At 48.4% G+C, this 18,086-nt stretch overlaps 1 protein-coding gene across 1 annotated transcript; it reads right to left on the bottom strand.

The window, feature by feature from the left end:
* Positions 1-11,565: 11,565 nt before the first annotated feature.
* Positions 11,566-17,597, bottom strand: FZD4 (frizzled class receptor 4). Its single transcript, XM_076328344.1, has 2 exons — positions 17,337-17,597; positions 11,566-16,149 (listed from the first exon to the last, which is right to left on the bottom strand). Exons 1-2 carry the CDS (start codon positions 17,595-17,597, stop codon positions 14,821-14,823), a joined length of 1,590 nt encoding a protein of 529 aa, XP_076184459.1. The 3' UTR covers positions 11,566-14,820.
* Between the last annotated feature and the right edge of the window lie 489 nt (positions 17,598-18,086).

Here is an 18,086-nt window from a genome sequence, read left to right as displayed (position 1 = left end):
TTCCATAACAGAAAATCAAAGTATTTTTACTTCTAATCAGTCTCAATTGCATTTGTCATTTCAAAAGTGTCAAGAGAACAAGGACCCAAAGGGTGGCTGGAGCTGAACGCCATCGACCCAGGAATACAGAAAGCAAAGAGACAGGGTGGCATCTCTGAGCAGCCACTCTCTGCTTGCAGACTTCACTTGCCTACCCTGAAACCATGAGCTTGAGCTGAAACCAGGTGAAATTCCAGGCATTCATACTTCATTTTGACAAATTCTTTCCTCCTTCCAAACGGCCAGGCCTGTGCCTTGGGATACAGCTGTCCTTTCACTCCTGAGGGGCAACCTTTTCAGTTGTTTCAATGGAAAAGCTTTCTACATGATCCATCAAACTGAACATTTACAGCATTTAATAAAACTCTGAGCACCCTAGGACTTCGAGAAATGCACCTCTTGATTCCTGCTGTAAAGGCAACAGGATAAGGTAGCTGTGTGCCTGCCTATAGGACAATGCCGTTTATGGATAGCTAAACTGACAGCAGAACTTGTTCATTATTTCTCATTCCTGGATTAACATAAGGACAAAAGGATCACGAAGGATGCTAACTGGAACACAGGCTTTAACCTTTTTTCAGTTTGCAGATCCCCACAAATTTTCAAGACTTGATGCAGGCTGCTCCTGACAACAGGCTTGTTTTCCTAGGCTTGCTCTCGCAGGCACGGTGGCGGTTGCACATGGGAATGCACCAGTCTGTGGCCACCGAAGGAAAGACACTGCTCAGAAATGAGAAGCTCCACTTGAATTTGCAGCTATTGCACTTTGATTTGGTGAGCATGCTCCCTATCAACAGGGTGGAAAGAAGATTGACTTGGGGATAGAGGGAAAGTCCTGTGTTCATCACTGGGAAATTCAGTTTCCAGGATATAACTGGGATTTCTCTCCCATTGTCAGAGCTGGATGCTTGTCTTTGGCAGGAGTCATAGAATAACAAAATCACAGAAGGGTTAGGGCTGGAAGGGACCTCTGGAGGTCATCTCGTTCAATACTCTCTTGCTCAAGCAGGGCCACCTAAAGCCGCTTGCCCAGGACCATGTCCAGCTGGGTTTTTAGTATCTCCAAGGATGGAGACTGCACAACCTCCCTGGGCAACCTGTGCCAGTGCTTGGTGACCCTCACAGGAAAAAAGTGTTTCCTGACGTTCAGAGGGAACCTCTTGTGTTTCAGTTTGTGCCCGTTGCCTTTGGTCCTGTCACTGGGCACCACTGAGAAGAGCCTGGCTCCATCCTCTTTACACCCTCCCTTCACGTATTTATAAACACTGATGACATCCCCCCTGAGCCTTCTCTTCTCCAGGCTGAACAGTCCCGGCTCGCTCAGCCTTTCCTCATAGGAGAGATGCTCCAGTTCCTTGCATCATCTTCACGGCCCTTCGCTGGACTCTCTCCCACTCCAGGTGGGACATACTGGAGAGAGTCCGGTGGTGGCTGGAGGCATGGGGCTGCCCTGGCTCCACTGCTGAATGGTGAGCGCAGGCTCAGAGGGGTTGTTTTCTCCATATTGGTGTTCCCAGAAGGGAAAAAACCCACTCCCTTCTGCCTCACGGCAACTGCCTGGAAGAATGAGTGATGACGGGTTAGTGGGCAGCGTGGTCTGTCAAGCCCACATGCTGGGTTCTCAGGTTTCAGTCAGTTGTTTTCACCTTTCTGCCAAGTAAAAATAACATGTTTCCAAGGGACTTTGAGTCTTGTGATGTGGGAAGAACCACCTGCTAAAAAAACACCAGGGAAGTTTTTCTATTAATTTGTCAAAGGCAGAATTTTAATTTATCTTTGTGGAAAAAGGACCCCTGAAATCATTGAATCAACCCCTTGCCGAGGGGCTTAACATGTGGCAAGAGTTACAGGAGCAGTCAGGAAAGTGCAGTGTTTTATTAATGAGTGTTTGTGGCAGTCCACTGAGGGCTCTGCTGAGGTCGGAGATGGTTTTCGCCTCTTACTCGAAGGGAGGGACATTGTGGGTTACAGAGAAATAAAGCTTTCCCTGGCTCTGAGACATGTTTGGTGGAAAGGTCCATCCCAGATCGGACAGACTGGTGTTATTTAGCCTTGTAGGGTACAGCAGCTGGACAACCCAGGCTGGAAAGCTTTCCTTTTGGCCTTTGTTTCCTTGGGACACCCTTCTCCGTCCATGGGTAGGTGGCCCAGCAGGCAGAAACCCTGGGAGATGCACCCATGGGTGGGCTGTGCCCGGCAGGACCATGTGGGAGTGTGGGTAGAGAGCAATGCTGCTGCAGCAGGAATATCCTCAGTCCCCTGAACACCCACTCAGCACCGCGTGGGACCGAGCGGCCCACTCACATCGCACACCAGGAGAGTCTAACCCACAGCCTTCTCTCAGCAGTGAACAGGGCCAAAGTCCTGCTCCCCAGAGGAGGTCAGAGCCTCCTACTTAATTTAGTGGCAGGAGCAAGACTATCCTGCTTGTGCTCAACAGAAGTAATGGAGAATGGGAAAGTGGCTGAGCTCCAGGTAGGGTCTCTAGAACATCCAAAGTCTTATCCTGAGTCTGGGAAGCACTTGGCTGGCCCTCAAGATCTAAAAATGAGTTTTCAGGGCTCACTGTTAGAAAAGACTTTCTGTTTAGAAACAGACAGTAATTAAAAGCCCAGCTCTGAAATTGGTGGGACATTGGTGGGGTTTCAGCTCTCAGCCAGTCCTTCGTGATGGTGATATGACATCCCCATGTGCTGGCAGACCTCGGGCAGTGTTGCTCAGCCAAACAGCCACAGTTCCCCATAGTACAAATGCAAGCGGGTCCGTGTCCTTGCAGAGCGATGTTCCACTAGAGCTTTTGCAGTTAGAGGTTTTGCTGAAGCTGTTTTTGAAGAGATTGTGGCAATTCTACACAATCATTAGGAGAACTTTTAAATAAAAAATACAAATATATATGTATACATATCTACCCTGTACTTGCTACTTACTAACTTACTGAGTCTGTCCTCAGAAACAGAAGTTTCCATATCCAACTGTTTCTCATGATAGAACAAGAAGGTCTGACCTATACCATCTTAATCACATAATCACTATGCTAAACAACAAATTGTAGGGAAAATTTTGTGGCATAGGTAGAGATTACACTAAAAATAGCACTTACAAAAAGTACAGATGCCAGATGCTGGACATTTGGAACATTCTGCTTATTTACACAAATAATAATGATATTTCATTGCCTAATCCACTGCATGCTTTCTTTTCGTTTTTTATCAACCCCCAAATCTGTTATGAAAGTTTCATGCATGTTTACTAATGACACACTAATGGTTGCTTGAATAAACAAAGTGCGTTTTCTTCATCCCTGCCTGTCCCATTGACTTTGTCTGGAAATGCCGATGAGGAACTTTTGTTTGCAAAACTAGTCACAGAAAGATAGAGGTGTGAATTCTGACCTGCAGTGTGTGCACAAGCACTGGCGGCAGAACTAACACAAATACTCATGGGAATTTGTTTCTGCAAGGTTAATGTCAGAAATGATTTATTGAAGCCTTCCTCCTGCTCACCAGTCTGGCATCCATCAAGCGAGTCAACAACACCCCCATGATTTCAGAGTGCTCTGAGGCTGGTCACTGAGCAAACACTCCAGATCAGAGTCAATATTTTGGGAGTAATGAATCAAACGGTATTTATTCCCACAAAATTTAGGTTGAAATACTTTGAATCAAGAGTCAAAATCAACGTTTTTGAAGATAAATCCATTTTTTCCTGTTGATGCATTAAAGTTGTTCAGCAAAGTTGGTGAGATAGTGTAACTAAAGTTATACTCACATTATGTAGAATAATTTTAAAAACCCAGCTTTTTAGTGAAATGACAGAAATGAATATGTCCTCATGTGTTCCCATTTCAAGAAGAAATAGGATTTGCATGGTGTTGCCACACACTCGTGCCATGGAAAAGCCCCTTATCCTTTCTCCACTACTCCTTGCTCCTGAGAGTTTGGTACTTCTTTAAAAGGTCTTCTTTCTTTCTAATTCTATTTTCTTTATGAAATGCACACTGAAATTAATTCTTCCTTTTCTGTCATGAGTGATAACTATAGAAATCTGGATTCATAGGACCCTGCTGAATTGCAGGTAGAGCTCCCAGAACTAAGCCCAGCCCTCAGGGAATTTAATGTATAAGGTGACCAGATTGTAACCATTCTTATGGTTACTTACGACCAAGTCAGTGGTTACTGAACCCAGCAAGAAGGATAGTAATTATTTTTTTCTGTTTATTTACCAGACAAATTGCTATTACCTTCACGGATATAACATGTTATGTTCTAGTCACAGCCAAAACCACTTTCCCTCACCTCCAGCAGATGTTAGGTGGTTTAAAGCATCAAACAGGAACCCGAGACAGTGGTTTGAAGCTGGCAAGTGCCTCCAAGCTGGTATCTGAGCTGAAATGCTAGTTTTGTCCTGTTCAAATGCCAGCTTAAAGTGTTCTTGTTAATGTGAGGACATGATTAGAGCATATTAAGCCGTTAATAAAAAAGGGCTAAAGGGTGTTAGGTTTACGGTTGGACTCCATGGTCTTAAGGGTCTCTTCCAACCTAAATGATTCTATGATTCTATGATCAGCTGTGGACAGACATGCACTTTGCAAATGGCTGCATCTATTGAAAATCTTTCACTCTCAGTTTTTGCTTCTGCTGGCAGCTACTCACCCTTCAGCTCTGCCAAGAGCTGGGCGCTGCCTCATCTGCTTTGGGCAGCGGTGCCCGGATTAGTTTAAACACCCCACACCTTTGAGCTGTCGCGTGCTGTCCCTTTGCCAGCAGCCCCGTAGGAGTGCCGAGCAGCCATGGCTGGCCCGGGGACAGACATCTGCCCACACTCTGGGGCACCTTGGAGCTTTCCTTCCATGCTGTTCAAGTCTGCATCTCTCTGGTGTCTTCCTTCCTCCTTCTTCTGCACTACGGGGCTCAAGTCCAGTTTGTTTTCCAACCTCTGTGTTATTAGAGAGATTTTTCTTTTTTCTTCTGCATCCAGGGGAATCAACGCATTAGCACAAGAACATGGTGCGGCTCAGGAGACCCAGGGTTTGGTGGTCACATCTGTACTCCTTCTCCAAAGCCTGCCCCAAGGGCCCTGGCTAGCCAGGAAAGGCAGCTTTGGATCCCAGCCGCTCCTCACCATTGGTACCACCGTGCGGCACAGCAGCTCCATCTCCTTTGGCAGCTGGCATGTGGCAGCCCTGCGTCTACCTGCTCTAGTGCTTCCTAGAAATTAGGGGGTGGTTTTCAGAAAGAGATGCAGCCTGAGGTCCCTAAACACTGGCCTTCTAGTCCCAGGCTCAGCAATCACTTCCTCTGCAACAGGAGGTAAATTATTTAACCTGAGTTTTGTCTTCATTAAGAATGTGATTCTGAGATAGGAATTTCTAAAGGCTCTCTATGTGCATGTCTGCATTAGTTAAAAAACCACTCTTAGTCAAATTTGTGTGTAGATTTGTCGATGAGCTATAGAAGTTAGATGGAGAAAGGACTTTGCGGTCTTTTTTTTTTCAATAAGGCAGATTCTTCCCTTCTCCTTGTGGAAGAAATCTCTTTCCTTCCTCAAATGAGTGGTGATGAGCCAACAGGTGCAGTAGGGAACGGGGTGTGAAGTGCCAGGTTTTATTTTTGCTGTGAATCTAGTCACATGGAGATTTTTCTCCTGCTCACCCCACTCTGTTGTGCCTCTGGGCCAACAGATCTTCAAACCTCTTGGTCTTTCTTCTGTTGCTAGGAGGTTAGTTGGGTTCTTCTGGGGTTGTAGGGCAAGGCTTTCAAATCTGAGCATTTAAAAACTTGTGCCTCTTCTGCTTCAGTTGCTTTGCAAGAGCTGGAGAGGTGGGGAGGTCCCAGGCACTCCTTGCGTACCCATACACTGCCTTCCTCTGCATGGCCCAGTACCGAAGTAGTATCATAGAATCATAGAATCATTTAGGTTGGAAATGAACCTTAAGATCATCGAGTCCAACCGTAAACCTAACACTGCCAAATCCACCAGTAAACCATGTCCCTAAGTGCCACGTCTATACGTCTTTTAAATACCTCCAGGGATGGTGACTCAACCGCTTCCCTGGACAGCCTGTTCCAGTGCTTGACAACCCTTTTGGTGAAGACGTTTTTCCTAACTAATCCAATCTAAACCTCCCCTGGTGCAACTTGAGGCCCTTTCCTCTCTTATCATCACGCATGTCCCAACAGCCATGGCAGCTCTTGGATCCTGCTCTCTCTCTCTTAGTCCGCCATGGCAGGGCCATCCCCTCTGTGACAGCCGCTCAGTAGCAGATTTGGGAACGGGACAGCAAACTCCTGACTCCTGACGGGAGCACAGGCTGTGGGAGGGAGTTGTGGGGCTGCAGAGCACAGCTACTGGAAAGGCTACACAAGCGAGGAGGACTGGGCTGGTGGCCACGTCTCTCAGACTTGACTTTTCACAGCCAAAAAAAGAAAAAGCACCTGATATCCCGAGGAGAGGGGGAGGAAGGGATGCGGCCCTGTGCAGCGTCCTGGTGCATCCCAAAGCTGGCAGGGCTCTGGCAGACACAGATGCTGCTCTTGGGCATTTTGGAGAGGGAGGGACCTCATGAGCTTACAGAAGCGAAACCCAGCTCATCCCACGGCAAACTGAGGGCTGGCTTCGTTGACAATGACAGGATGAATTACTGGTATTTCAGGATGAGACCTGCTCCTTTCCCTGCTTCAGTTATAAAACCATTCTCCGGGGAAGCGGGGATGACGCCTCACTTCTTTTGGCTCCACTCAGGCCACAGCTGTAGAAACATGATTGTTTTGTGAGTGGAATGGTATTATTGTTTGTCCTAACTTTCATACGCTGGGGCCTCTGTAGCTGATTTTTTTCAGCACTATATATATATTCCCTCCTCCTCTGAGAACCCCTCTTCCCCGTTTCCAGGCCTCTCCCACACCCCCTACCTTTCAAAAAGATGCTACAGTTTTATTGTTGTTCTCTTTTGCATGACTCTGCAAATGCTTTTTGCTTTCTCCCTGGGGCCTGCCAGCTTTTTCCCACCACTGCCAAATGGCAGCAGAAAGAAGAAAGGCTATCATCTCAGGCTGGAGGCTTTCCTTTCTGCTGTGCTTTCCCAGTCCTTTTTCTTTTAAAAATAACTAGTATAAGGGCAAGGAAGAGATCGTGTTAAGTCTTTTGAACGACCTTTTTGGAGTATACGTGCTGCTGGCTTCTGCTACTGGCAGCTTTCCTTGCCACAGCAGGGGACAGGTGGCCCTTGGGCCCTTTTGCCACGCTGCCATGTTACTGGGTCTTTTTTTTTCCTCTGTGAGCAATGTTAGCAACCTGCTGTAGCCACAGCAGCCCCGAGACGAGGGCTGAGCGAGGAGAGATTAATATTAAATGGAGGATGAGCTCGTGATTTCCTTAGCTGATGCACTTGGTACAAACCATCACTTACGGCCCAGGGCCAGCAGATGTGCTGCTGGGCAAGGTCTTCACACCAGCAGCTAAGGTACATGCCCTGCTTTGCCCTCACATTTCCAGATGCTGGTTTGGAGCCTTGATGGAGGGAGGGGATAGACGGTCCTCTTGTTGCTGCACCCCATTGCCTCTGAACACCCATTTAATGGGTTCAACGGTAGAAACCTGGAAGAAAGCCAGGGTGGTGAAACACTGGAACAGGTTGCCCAGAGGGGTGGTGGATGCCCCGTCCCTGGAAACATTCCAGGTCAGGTTGGACGGGGCTCTGAGCAACCTGATCTAGCTGAAGATGTCCCTGCTCATTGCAGAGGGGGTTGGACTAGATGACCTCCAAAGGTCCCTTCCAACCCAAACCATTCCATGATTCTATGAAAGCCTATGGTGGCGTTGGTCTTATTGAAGAGGTAGAAACCCTCCCGGGAGGATTGCGACGCGCATCGGGGCACGGCCTGGCAGGGCTGGGGAGCAGGCAGAGGTGAGGAGCCCCAGTCCAGCAGCAGCTCCCCGCTTTGCATCCCAGCCCCGTAGTGCCACGAAAAGCAAATCTGCCCCGAACAACCCCCCCGGGAATGGCCTGGAAACGAGTGGGGAGCAGGGCTGGAGAGCGGCGGCGAGGGGCTGGGGCCAGGGTGCAGCTGCCGCTAGATGTCAGCCACTCCTTGCTGCAAAGCAGAAGACCCAAAAGTGCAAGAAAAATCCCTGAAAAGAGTCAATTCCTGCTTTTCCATGGCACTCCGCTTATCATCCCTTACCCAGTATGTGAGTGAGAGTGTCTCTGATTTGCTTTGGAAGAAAATACTTCACTTCATCCATTAAAACATTTAATGTCAGGCTGTTTCTCTGCATAATAATGTTCTAAACCTTAATATTGTAGAAGCAGATTGTCAAATGATTTGCATCTATTTTGCAGGAAGGATGTTTTTCCCTTCCTCAGAGTGAGCTCAGGAAATGAGAGAACCAGGCAGGAAACTAGCTAAACACTGATGGAAGTATAAAATGAAGATATTTATCTCGCCGGTGTATCGACAAGCCATGGGTAATTGGGGTTTTTTAATGTTTTAAACCATTGATTTAAAAATGGACAAAATTTAAGTCTCCCTTCCCCGAGCCCTCTGAAGTGGATCTAATTAAACAGCATTTTTGCTTCTGGCAAGCAAACACAGCAACAGAATCAAAAGTTACAAATTACAGTAAACTTTGCGGTGCAATAATATTTGAGTTTGGAATTTAACCGGTTTCCTCTGGTGTTGTACCTAACATCTGGCACATGAAGGTCCCCACTCTCCCAAAAAAATAGGAAAACAGAAGGACAGTTTCTCAGTGATACCTTAGCACGTGAGTCCTTGTTTGCTGCTGCTGCCCTCTAAGCCACCTTTGTGCTCTTCCAGCCCTGTGGTGACTGTTTGGTAGGCTGTTCCCAGAGCATAAAACAAAACATCTGGTTGTTAACAACATAAAGCTGTTACAACAGCTGGAGTCTGCCAGGATGCACAGGACTTCTGGCCAGAAATCATTTCCCAGCTGCAGGAAATATTAGTGATATGGGATCTACTGTACCAGCTCAGCATCAACTGGGAGCTGCCCGATCTGCAGCCATCCTCTCAGCCGTTCTTCTTGGCGAGGTGCAGCGGGCACATGGCACAATGTAGTTCCAGCCTGGACCGTGCTCTGCCTCATCACTGTCGCAGCCAGTGTTGGCTTTGCAAGCATGAAGAGATGCTCCACTTCGCACTCAAACTACATTAGTATTTGTCAGTCTGGTTGAACGGTCCTAGGTTGAGGCAGAGGCTGCAAGCTCCTGGTTTATATTATGAGCCAATTAGCCCAAGCGTGCCGAAAAGGGCACTATGGAGCATCAGTGGCACAGCTGCTACGGGGCTTTCACCTACAGGTGAGCAGTTCAAAGCTGGACTCGATCATCCCAGGTGAAGCATCAAACTTAAGGAGTTTCCAACAGCCCTACCGAAAGCTTTGCTATTTTAGCAGAGGCTGGGGAAGCTGGAAGTGGTCGGGTAGTTGCTGCTTGTCTCTCACCCATTCCTGCATCCCTGCAGGCAGATGCAGTTCTGGCCTCTCAGGTATGATGGTGCAAGAGGGCTGGGGGAGCAGCTCCACAGGACGCTGCCTTCGGGAGCCAAGGCAATGCAAACCAGACCCCTGCTGCCCCGGCAGTTCATGCTGCCTTGCTGTGCCAGTGCAGCTCTTGTGGGGCTGCCGCGTAAACCAGATCACTGACACGATCCAAGTTAAAAATAAACCTCCAGCATAAAACAAAACGAAAACCCTGACAGTTATTTTTAACCCAGATCTTTTTGCTGATCTGCTTGGCAGTGCAGCGCCGCAAATAGTTGCACTGGTGAAATGAAGGAGGAGCTGAAATGCAGCACAGTTATGGGAATGAGTGGCTGAGGACGGAGGGGGTGTGGTGGAAACTTCACCACCGAAGCCAGAGTCTCACAATACCACATTTTCACATTACTGGAGCCTAGGGTGCTCCTGACTTCTGGCAGCAGAACTCTGGTCTCCTTTGCTATGAAGTCCTTAACATTTGCTCTCTTTAAAGGCAGCTTTAACAAAATAAGACAAAACCAATCAAACAAACAAAAGGTCCTGATAGAAGTTACTTTTTGTGGGTTTTGTATACAGCCACATACTCCCCTCCATAGGCAAACCTGGGCTGATTTGTCATCCCAGTGGCTCGGGGAGGTTGTCCCCCATTCGAAGCCACTACAGCAATCCACTGTCACTTCACAGGTGATGCTCTGAGATGCCTGATGTGGGGGACGTGCATATGGGCAAGTGGCCATCAGAGAGACCTGGCGCAGCCAACACCATCTCGAACGCTATGTCTGAGGTTCTCTGGTGGTGCGAACAGCCCCAACAACAAGAGGAGATCCTCCACCCTCCCCCAGAAGCTCTTTTATGTTTGTTACGTTTAACTGTAGCTATATTAAAGACTCCTAATTTCAAGTCAGAGATCTCATTAATCACCAACCTGAGAACATTACAGTGATGAGCTGCCAAAGGCATGAGCAAATCACTCTAATTACCAGGTTTAGATGCTGCTCTTCAAAACTTGATTAGCTACAGATACACAGGTGATAATTCCTACTGTCTTCTTTATAGCACATCCTCACCATTATCCACTCTAGTCTGATTTAGATTCTTATTAGAATAATATTATGCTAGTTAAGTAATCCTGCACACAGAATGCTTCATGATGGAGGTGATGAAGTGGGTTTAGATGATGACTAATATCACAAACTGTACTAACAGTGCCAGAGAAACTGGTGAGGGACATACACAAAAAGAAGGAACTCCTCGCTGCCACCATACATCCTAACTGTGAACAGAAATGATAAAAAGGAATGAAAAATAAGCGGAGCATTAATAAGCTAATTTTTTAAAAAAACATTGCAAGAAAATGTAGACAATCAATTTAATCTGTTCTCTGAAGGGCTGAAATTACCCCTAGGAGTGAACTTATTTCAAGCATGTTACTAAGAGCAGAATTTGCCCCTTCCAAAAGCCACTAATAGTTCTCATATACTCAACAGGCATATACGCAACACCACCCTCCTCCACCATACGCCCCGGATCTGAATGCTCAGTGCATCTTTGGATGCACGTATTCCATAATACGTGAAATAAAAAGGAGCCTTACGGGAGGCTCTACTCTCCCCAGGAGCCATCTCACAGCAGTCTTAGAGCAGCGGATGGTTGCGTTTCCATCTTTGCACTCCCATTCGGTTTTGGGGACATGCTCAGACAAGCCCAAAGCTCCAGCTGCTTCCCCAGCCAGTGCCTGGGACCTGTGCACCGTCTTTGAAAGGGTTTCTGTCCACCCCATGTGCAAGCCCGGAAGCATGCACGTACTTTCACCATTGCCCAGTGATGTTTTGTTCTCAGTTATTTCTTGCAACCCACATTTAGAACCAAACCGTGCCGGATTAACCCATTCGGAGCATCCATTCACTGCAGCGTGAGCATTTCAGCCCTTCTTCCTTCAGGGGAAAAAAGCACTTGCAACAGTGATGAAGCCAATTTAAGAAACAAACTCACCAAAAAATGTGAGGGCTGCCAGGAATACCTTAGTTACCCACAGAGGTTAAAATTTTATTTTGATATAAAAATTAAATAGCAAAGTTTTTGTTTTTTTTTACAGTGATAAATTAGAAATTTACAGTACATACATTGAAGTAGATATATTTTCTGTACACCCCAAAATAATCAGTGTCTATTTCCTTAAAATTCAGAAAAAGGAGCTAACTTGTGTGTTTAATGTAAGAGCTAAGCTTGTACCTCTCCAGCAGATGCTTCCAAAACCTGCAGTGAGAAGAGCACACACGGGGTGGGGTGGGGGGGCAGGGGGGGAGCAGGGACTGCACAAGGAAGGGAACTGCTGCAAAGTTTCTAGTTGTGTAACTGCAGCAACTGCACTTCCGAGACAGGATTAGTCACACATTTTTTGGCTTTAAATTCATAACAATGTTGAAACAAGAGAACATACGAGTTGCAGATACCCACTCTTCACAACTGCCAGGTTTTAGGCTATCTGCTGTGACTTCCCACTCATACAGCCCCGAAGCGGAGCAAGGTAAACGCATGTGGATGAATACATTTATGGAACAGTTTCATCGCTGTAACAGCTAATTTTGCTTTGGGTTGGTACAACGTCCCCCCAAATGCTCGGGAAAGATGTTCCTTCAGGAACAGCAGCTGGTGTCTCTCCCCAGCCCATCTCCTCCCCATAGTATTTGAGTCCCTCACACTCTTTAATAGGAACATCTCCCCGGGTCCCTTGTAGGGCTACACAGTGCTATCCTCATCCGACTCACTTCCAATGTCTCAAATCACCGGGGACATCTGTCTGTCACAGTCCACGGGGTCACAGGCAGCAATGCAGGGATCTGATAACAAGGGACTACTTAACATTCACTTCTGTGTACATAACATGGTTAAAAACGCCGTTTATTGAATCAGTCAGGCCAAACATGGGTCGTATTGGCCAGGAGAGTATCCAAACCGTTTCAGAGTGAAGGACACTTGAGTGAACGTGACACCTTGGCACAGCCCGATACTAGGTTAAAAGACAAGGCTCCTACTGCATCCTCGCACCTTGAAAGTCAACATAGAGTTGCCGACTTCACATCCCTTGCTGAGCCAGGAGAAAGATCGCACAATGGAGAAACTCGGTCATCTGAAGATTTCGTACTTGCAGAACTCCTTGTCCACAGAGGAACAACCAGATCCAAACACAACACTAATAGCGAGAGACTTTATGGAGAAGATGAAAAGGCTCGGCTGGTATGTGGCGTTGGCCAAGACAATGCTTGTGCGTCTTGAGCAGAATGTGTCAAGTTGTCACTTGTTCTGCTGGAGAGGGAGCCCAACCGCAAAGACTGCAATTAGGGTTTGTTTGGGGTTTAGGTTTTTTTTTTTTAAATGTGCTCTAGCACATGTTTCAACATTGACATTGAAACAATACACGCTTCTGGGACAGATTAGTGCTCACGGCCAGAGCTGGAATGAATTGTGGTTTGGGAAGCACGTGGGGCACCTGTATGAAAAGTGAGGACTGTAATAAAGCAGTGCCTGTTCTCAGCTGCCCTCGGAGGTCGTGCTAGTCGGGGCACTGGGGGGATGCTCACAGCTGACCAGGTTCCACACAAACAAACTGAGCAAAAGTTTAGGGCACACAGATAAAACCAAAGGTCCTTCAAAGGGATAGAGTATCAAAACAGTGCTCTCTTAAGTACTTCTGGGCTATTTCTATTTGCATCACCTTTCTTATTAGCCACACAAGCCCCTGACACAAGGTTCGAGTTACCCACGAGCACAAGCTGATGCCTCCTCAAATGAAAGGGTAAGAAAACTCGACAGGTGCTACGAAACAACATTATTCATGAAGAAGTTGGATCTCTTCTCTTGGGATCCCTTTACAAAAACTGGAAATGTCTCTTGTCATTCCTGAGGACTGAATGCCTGCTCACATTCTGCATGTAAATATACGTTAAAAAAAATCTCCGTAGCTGTCAGTGAGCAATTGGAGCAACGTTGTGAGGCAGTCAGCTGTACTGCGATGTCATGGGCTGAGAATGTTCCTTTAATTGTAACTGAAACACATAATTATACAACTGATCTGTGTGAACATGAGGTTGCCAAGGAACTTAACATTTTGCTTCTCCCCAGACTGGCGTCTGCAGAGATACCATCGCACTGAATGAAATATATTAAGACTTAATTGCTTCATGCAATGTGTCTCCAGAGAGAGCCAGATAAGTTTACTTGGAGAAAACTGGCATTGTTTGAAGAGACCCTCAACTCATTTTTCTCTTTCCTGGAGGAAGGAACACTATAATGTAAGACTTTATTTAAAGCTATTAAATGCAGTAGAAAAAAGTAGTCCACTGGAAATAGCAGGAGCACCTGAAGGGACAGGAACAGAGGCAGGCTGATAACGATAATCGATGCAGAAGACCATACACAGTTCCCAGCTCCCACTGACTCCTCTACTTCTGACAATGGCCTTGAGTAAAGCTTTTAAAAAATAAGAAATATTGACTGAACCACAGAATAATTCGGTGGGAAGGGACCTAGGGAGGTCCAAATTCCTGCTCAAGGCAGAGTCAACTCTCAATTCAGACCAGGTTACAGACAGTAAATGTGTCAAAATTATTATTAGACCATCAGATGACTTAAAGAATCCTCCTCACTAATACCTCACTAAATCCTACTCAGAATGGGTAACTCTCAGACCTGGAAAGTCCACTTGGTATTTGCTAGGGACCTGATCCTTGGCTGGCTTGTGCAGCGTATGGGAGCAACAGAATTCCCCAGGGCACAAAGACACAACCTTCGTCAGGCGCTTCCTTCACGATGCTGAACTCAGAAAGAAGACATCTAACTGACGTCCTGGGTACTCCATCTTCTGATAACTGGACCCTAAAAATCAGCCCAGAATTTGGCCCCGGACCGCCTTTCCTCCATCAGCTATAAGATGATGAAAAGAAAACAACATCCCACAGCTGTGGGCTACAGTCCCTCAGCTTCTAAAGACTTCAGTATATTGCATCCTGCTTCAAAAAAAAAAGGAAGATAACGTGTTTGGATATTTCACAGCTTTTAAAGCCTCCCTGGGCTTTCCTATTTTGGGCAGTATGGTTTATGGCTATTGTATCTGCAGCATGATCTTTTTGCTGTTTATCCTTTAAGGCTTTTTTTTCCATCCCCCAGAGACAGGTTGTGTAACCGTCTCCCTACTCTACTCCCAGCCTTTACACGGCAATGCTTACACACGATCAGTCCTTCACGGGAGAGCAGTCAGACCGTCGGGGTGTTGTCCTTTTCTCATACCACGGTCTCGTTCCCTTTCCCAGGTTTCACCCAACCATCTGCTCTCTTCTCCTGTTTCACTTTCCCTGAGTTCACCAGTCTGTTCGAGCACTTCTGCCACGTGTGCAGAGTTTTGGCTGACCAGATCCACATACCTGATGTTATACCCACCAGGAGGGACATGAAGATTTTCAGCATCTCCACTGCCATATTGGAATCATCTGCCGAATAGCGGAAAACAGCCCAGTTGGAGATTTCGTAGAAATAACAGGCGATGACACACGTTGCTGGGACGGTGTACAGCACTGAAAAGACACCGATTTTGACCATCAGTCTTTCCAGTTTGTCGGTTTTAGTTCCATCTTTCTGGAGATTAGACCTGATTTTAAATAAGGCCACGAGTCCCGCTGCAATGAATAAAGTCCCAATGACCAGGTAGGTAAAAAGCGGAGCGACGACAAAGCCTGTCAGCGCATCTAGGTTCTGGTTCCCAACGTAGCACAGACCGGTGAGCTCGTCTGCGTCTACTAGTCTCATAATCAAAATGACTATGGTCTTCACAGCGGGGATAGCCCAGGCTGCAATATGGAAATAAGAGCTGTGCATTTCTATAGCTTCATGGCCCCACTTGAGTCCTGCAGCCAGAAACCACGTCAATGTCAGAATAACCCACCAGATGGAGCTAGCCATCCCGAAAAAATACATCAGCAAGAAAATTATAGCACATCCTGTGTTCTTAAGACCTTCTTGGATAAGAACAGGTTCTGCTGCCTCTTCAAAATCACAGGATATCCTTTCCCGGCCCACAGTTAGCCTCACAATATAAGCAATGCTATAAATATTGTAGCACATGCTCAAAAATATGATTGGGCGCTCCGGGTAGGAAAATCTGGATGAATCAATCAGGAAGGTCAGGACTGTGAAGGCAGTTGAGATGAAGCAAAGACTGGCCCACACGGCCATCCAGATATCTGTGAATTCCTTAGCTGACCTGCTGTAGAGACCAGCGTCGTAGCCGCACTTCAGGACGCAGTTCAAGCTTCTCTTCACCCAGATGTACTGATCCGAGTTAGATCCCATGCTGTGGCACTCTTCTCCAGGCTGCAAGGAGGTCTTGCTATGAAGGGGAACCTCTTCGTCTCCTGGGCCCTCCATGCACATGTGGTTGTGATCATTCTGGGGTGGGAATTTGCTGCAGTTTAAGCTGTCCGGCCAGGCAAATCCAAATTCTTTTAAAACGGGTTCGCATCTTCTTTTGACAGAGAGGCACATGCCACCGCAGGGACCTATGGGGATGTTAATCTTCTCTGTGCACATCGGGACATAGACCGAACAAAGGAAGAACTGGAAGAAACAGAAATCACAAGTGCGTTAGGGGAAAATTAAACAGGTCAAAATATAACAAGTTCTCTTTTTTTGCCTTTTTAGCAGTAACGTTTGGTCCTTTGCCTTAAAAAATAGGAAGCAGCATAAAACAAATAAACCAAGAACAATAAAAACAAAGGAGAAAAAAAACCCCAAAACTAAAAATGTTGTCTTCTTTCAGTTCAAATGTGGTCCGAAGCCAAAGCCTGAACATTTTACTCCCTAGATTAGCTCCATGTAAATTTAGCCCACCAGTTTCAATAAAGCGAGTGGGATTTAGCCAGATCTAAACCTCAAGGGTGCAATTTAGGAAAGCAAAAAAACAAATTGAAGCGGTTTAAACAAATACTTATATTTGTTCTAGGCACTGCCTGGATATTACAGCTAACAAACAAACAGAAGAAAAGGCATTTATTGAATTACTTTGGTTCACAATCCTCCTAGAAGAATGTCTTCTTCTTTTACCATAAGCTCACGTACGTATTTACAACGGTAATAAAATATTGTAGTTTTCTCGGCTTTTGAATAATCGCAATTCTGCGACGCGACAACGTAAGAGGGATCGCGTGCTAATTCGGGAACTCTGCCCCAAGAAACAAGCCGGGTTTTGTTTGATGAAATCCATGCCCGTGGGGAGGACAAGGATCTTGCCATTCGCCTGGGAAAGAAACTCCTGCGGTGAAACGCTCGGAGGAGGTCCCGAGCAGCCGGCAGCTCCCCGGAGCCAGCTCCGTCGGCTTCTCATTTAAGAGGGGCGCAGCACCTCGGGTACAAGAGAAACGGAGGGCAGCGACCAGGCAAAGCTCCGGGAGCCCCCGCTTTCCCGGGCGGGAGGGGAGGACCGCGCCGCGCCGCTCCCCGCCGCCCGCAGCCGGGACAACCCGCCGGGCCACCCGCCGCCTCCCCGGGGCCGCGCTGCCCTGCCCCCGGCGCCCTCCGCACCTCCACCCGGGGTGAACCACGCTCTCCCGTGGTTCGTTCTCTGAACCACGGCACTGCAAGGCGGCGGGACTTTCGGGGTTGTTTTTTTTTGGACTGAGCCGAGGGGATGGGGATGAGGATGAGGATGGGGGGTGGCAGCCGGTCCGGGCACCGCACAGAACGTCGCCTCTCCCCCCCACCCGCCCGGCCACGCACAAAGGGGACCCCCGGGGCCCCGAACCCACCTGGAGCTGGCTGGAGCAGCCGTACTGGATGAGGGGGGTGAAGGTGGTGAGCTGCAGCTCCGCGTCCGCCTGCAGCTCGTGTCCCACCAGGTTGGGCATCTTGGTGACATTGTAGCCCAGGTTCTGGCACATGGCGATGCGGATGGCGTCGCAGCGCCGCTCCTCCTCGTCGCCGAAACCCCGCGCCCCGCCGAGCAGCCCCGCCAGCAGCACGGCCAGCAGCCGGGCGCGGCCGGCCGCCCCCCCGCCGCCCCCCGCCATGGCCCGAGCAGCGCCCCACCTGCCCCGGCCCGGCTCCGGCTCCGGCCCCGGCCCGGCTCCGGTCCCGGCCCCGGCCCCGGCCCCGGCCCCGGCCGCGCCGTGCCGCACGGGCCGGCTCCAACGGGGAGGGGCCGGGGGCGGCTCCGCTATTAAACAGCCTCGCCGAGAAACTGCCCAGGGGAGGGACGGCACCTCCCCGCGCCCTCCCGGCGCCGCCGCCCCGGCCCCGGGGAGCCCGGCCCGCCGCAGAGCGCCTCCGGGGGGGGGGGGGGGGGTCGGGGTCCTACCTGCACCCCCCCCCACTCGGCACCGAGGAGTCCCCCCTCGCTCCCTGGGGAGCCCCGACCCTCACCCCCAGCCCCGAGAAGCGCTTTTCTCCCTGGCTGCATCCCGCCACCCCTAGCAAGGGCCCCCTCTTTTCTCCTGGCTGGGGACCCCCTACCTGCCACCTCCCATCCTTGTCCCTCAGAACATCCCCGGGGAGCCCTG

Source organism: Aptenodytes patagonicus, chromosome 1, assembly GCF_965638725.1.
Source record: "Aptenodytes patagonicus chromosome 1, bAptPat1.pri.cur, whole genome shotgun sequence".
NCBI classification, from domain to species: Eukaryota; Metazoa; Chordata; class Aves; order Sphenisciformes; family Spheniscidae; genus Aptenodytes; species Aptenodytes patagonicus.
This window is presented reverse-complemented; position numbering and strand designations above follow the sequence as displayed.

What these genes read in the sequence shown, in the direction of transcription:
- FZD4 (XM_076328344.1), bottom strand. Translation starts at nt 17,597, where the DNA reads ATGGCGGGGGGCGGCGGGGGGGCGGCCGGCCGCGCCCGGCTGCTGGCC. An exon ending in GCTGCTCCAGCCAGCTCCAG is followed by an intron (nt 16,150 to 17,336) that starts GTGGGTTCGGGG and finishes TGTTTCTTCCAG; the next exon opens with TTCTTCCTTTGTTCGGTCTA.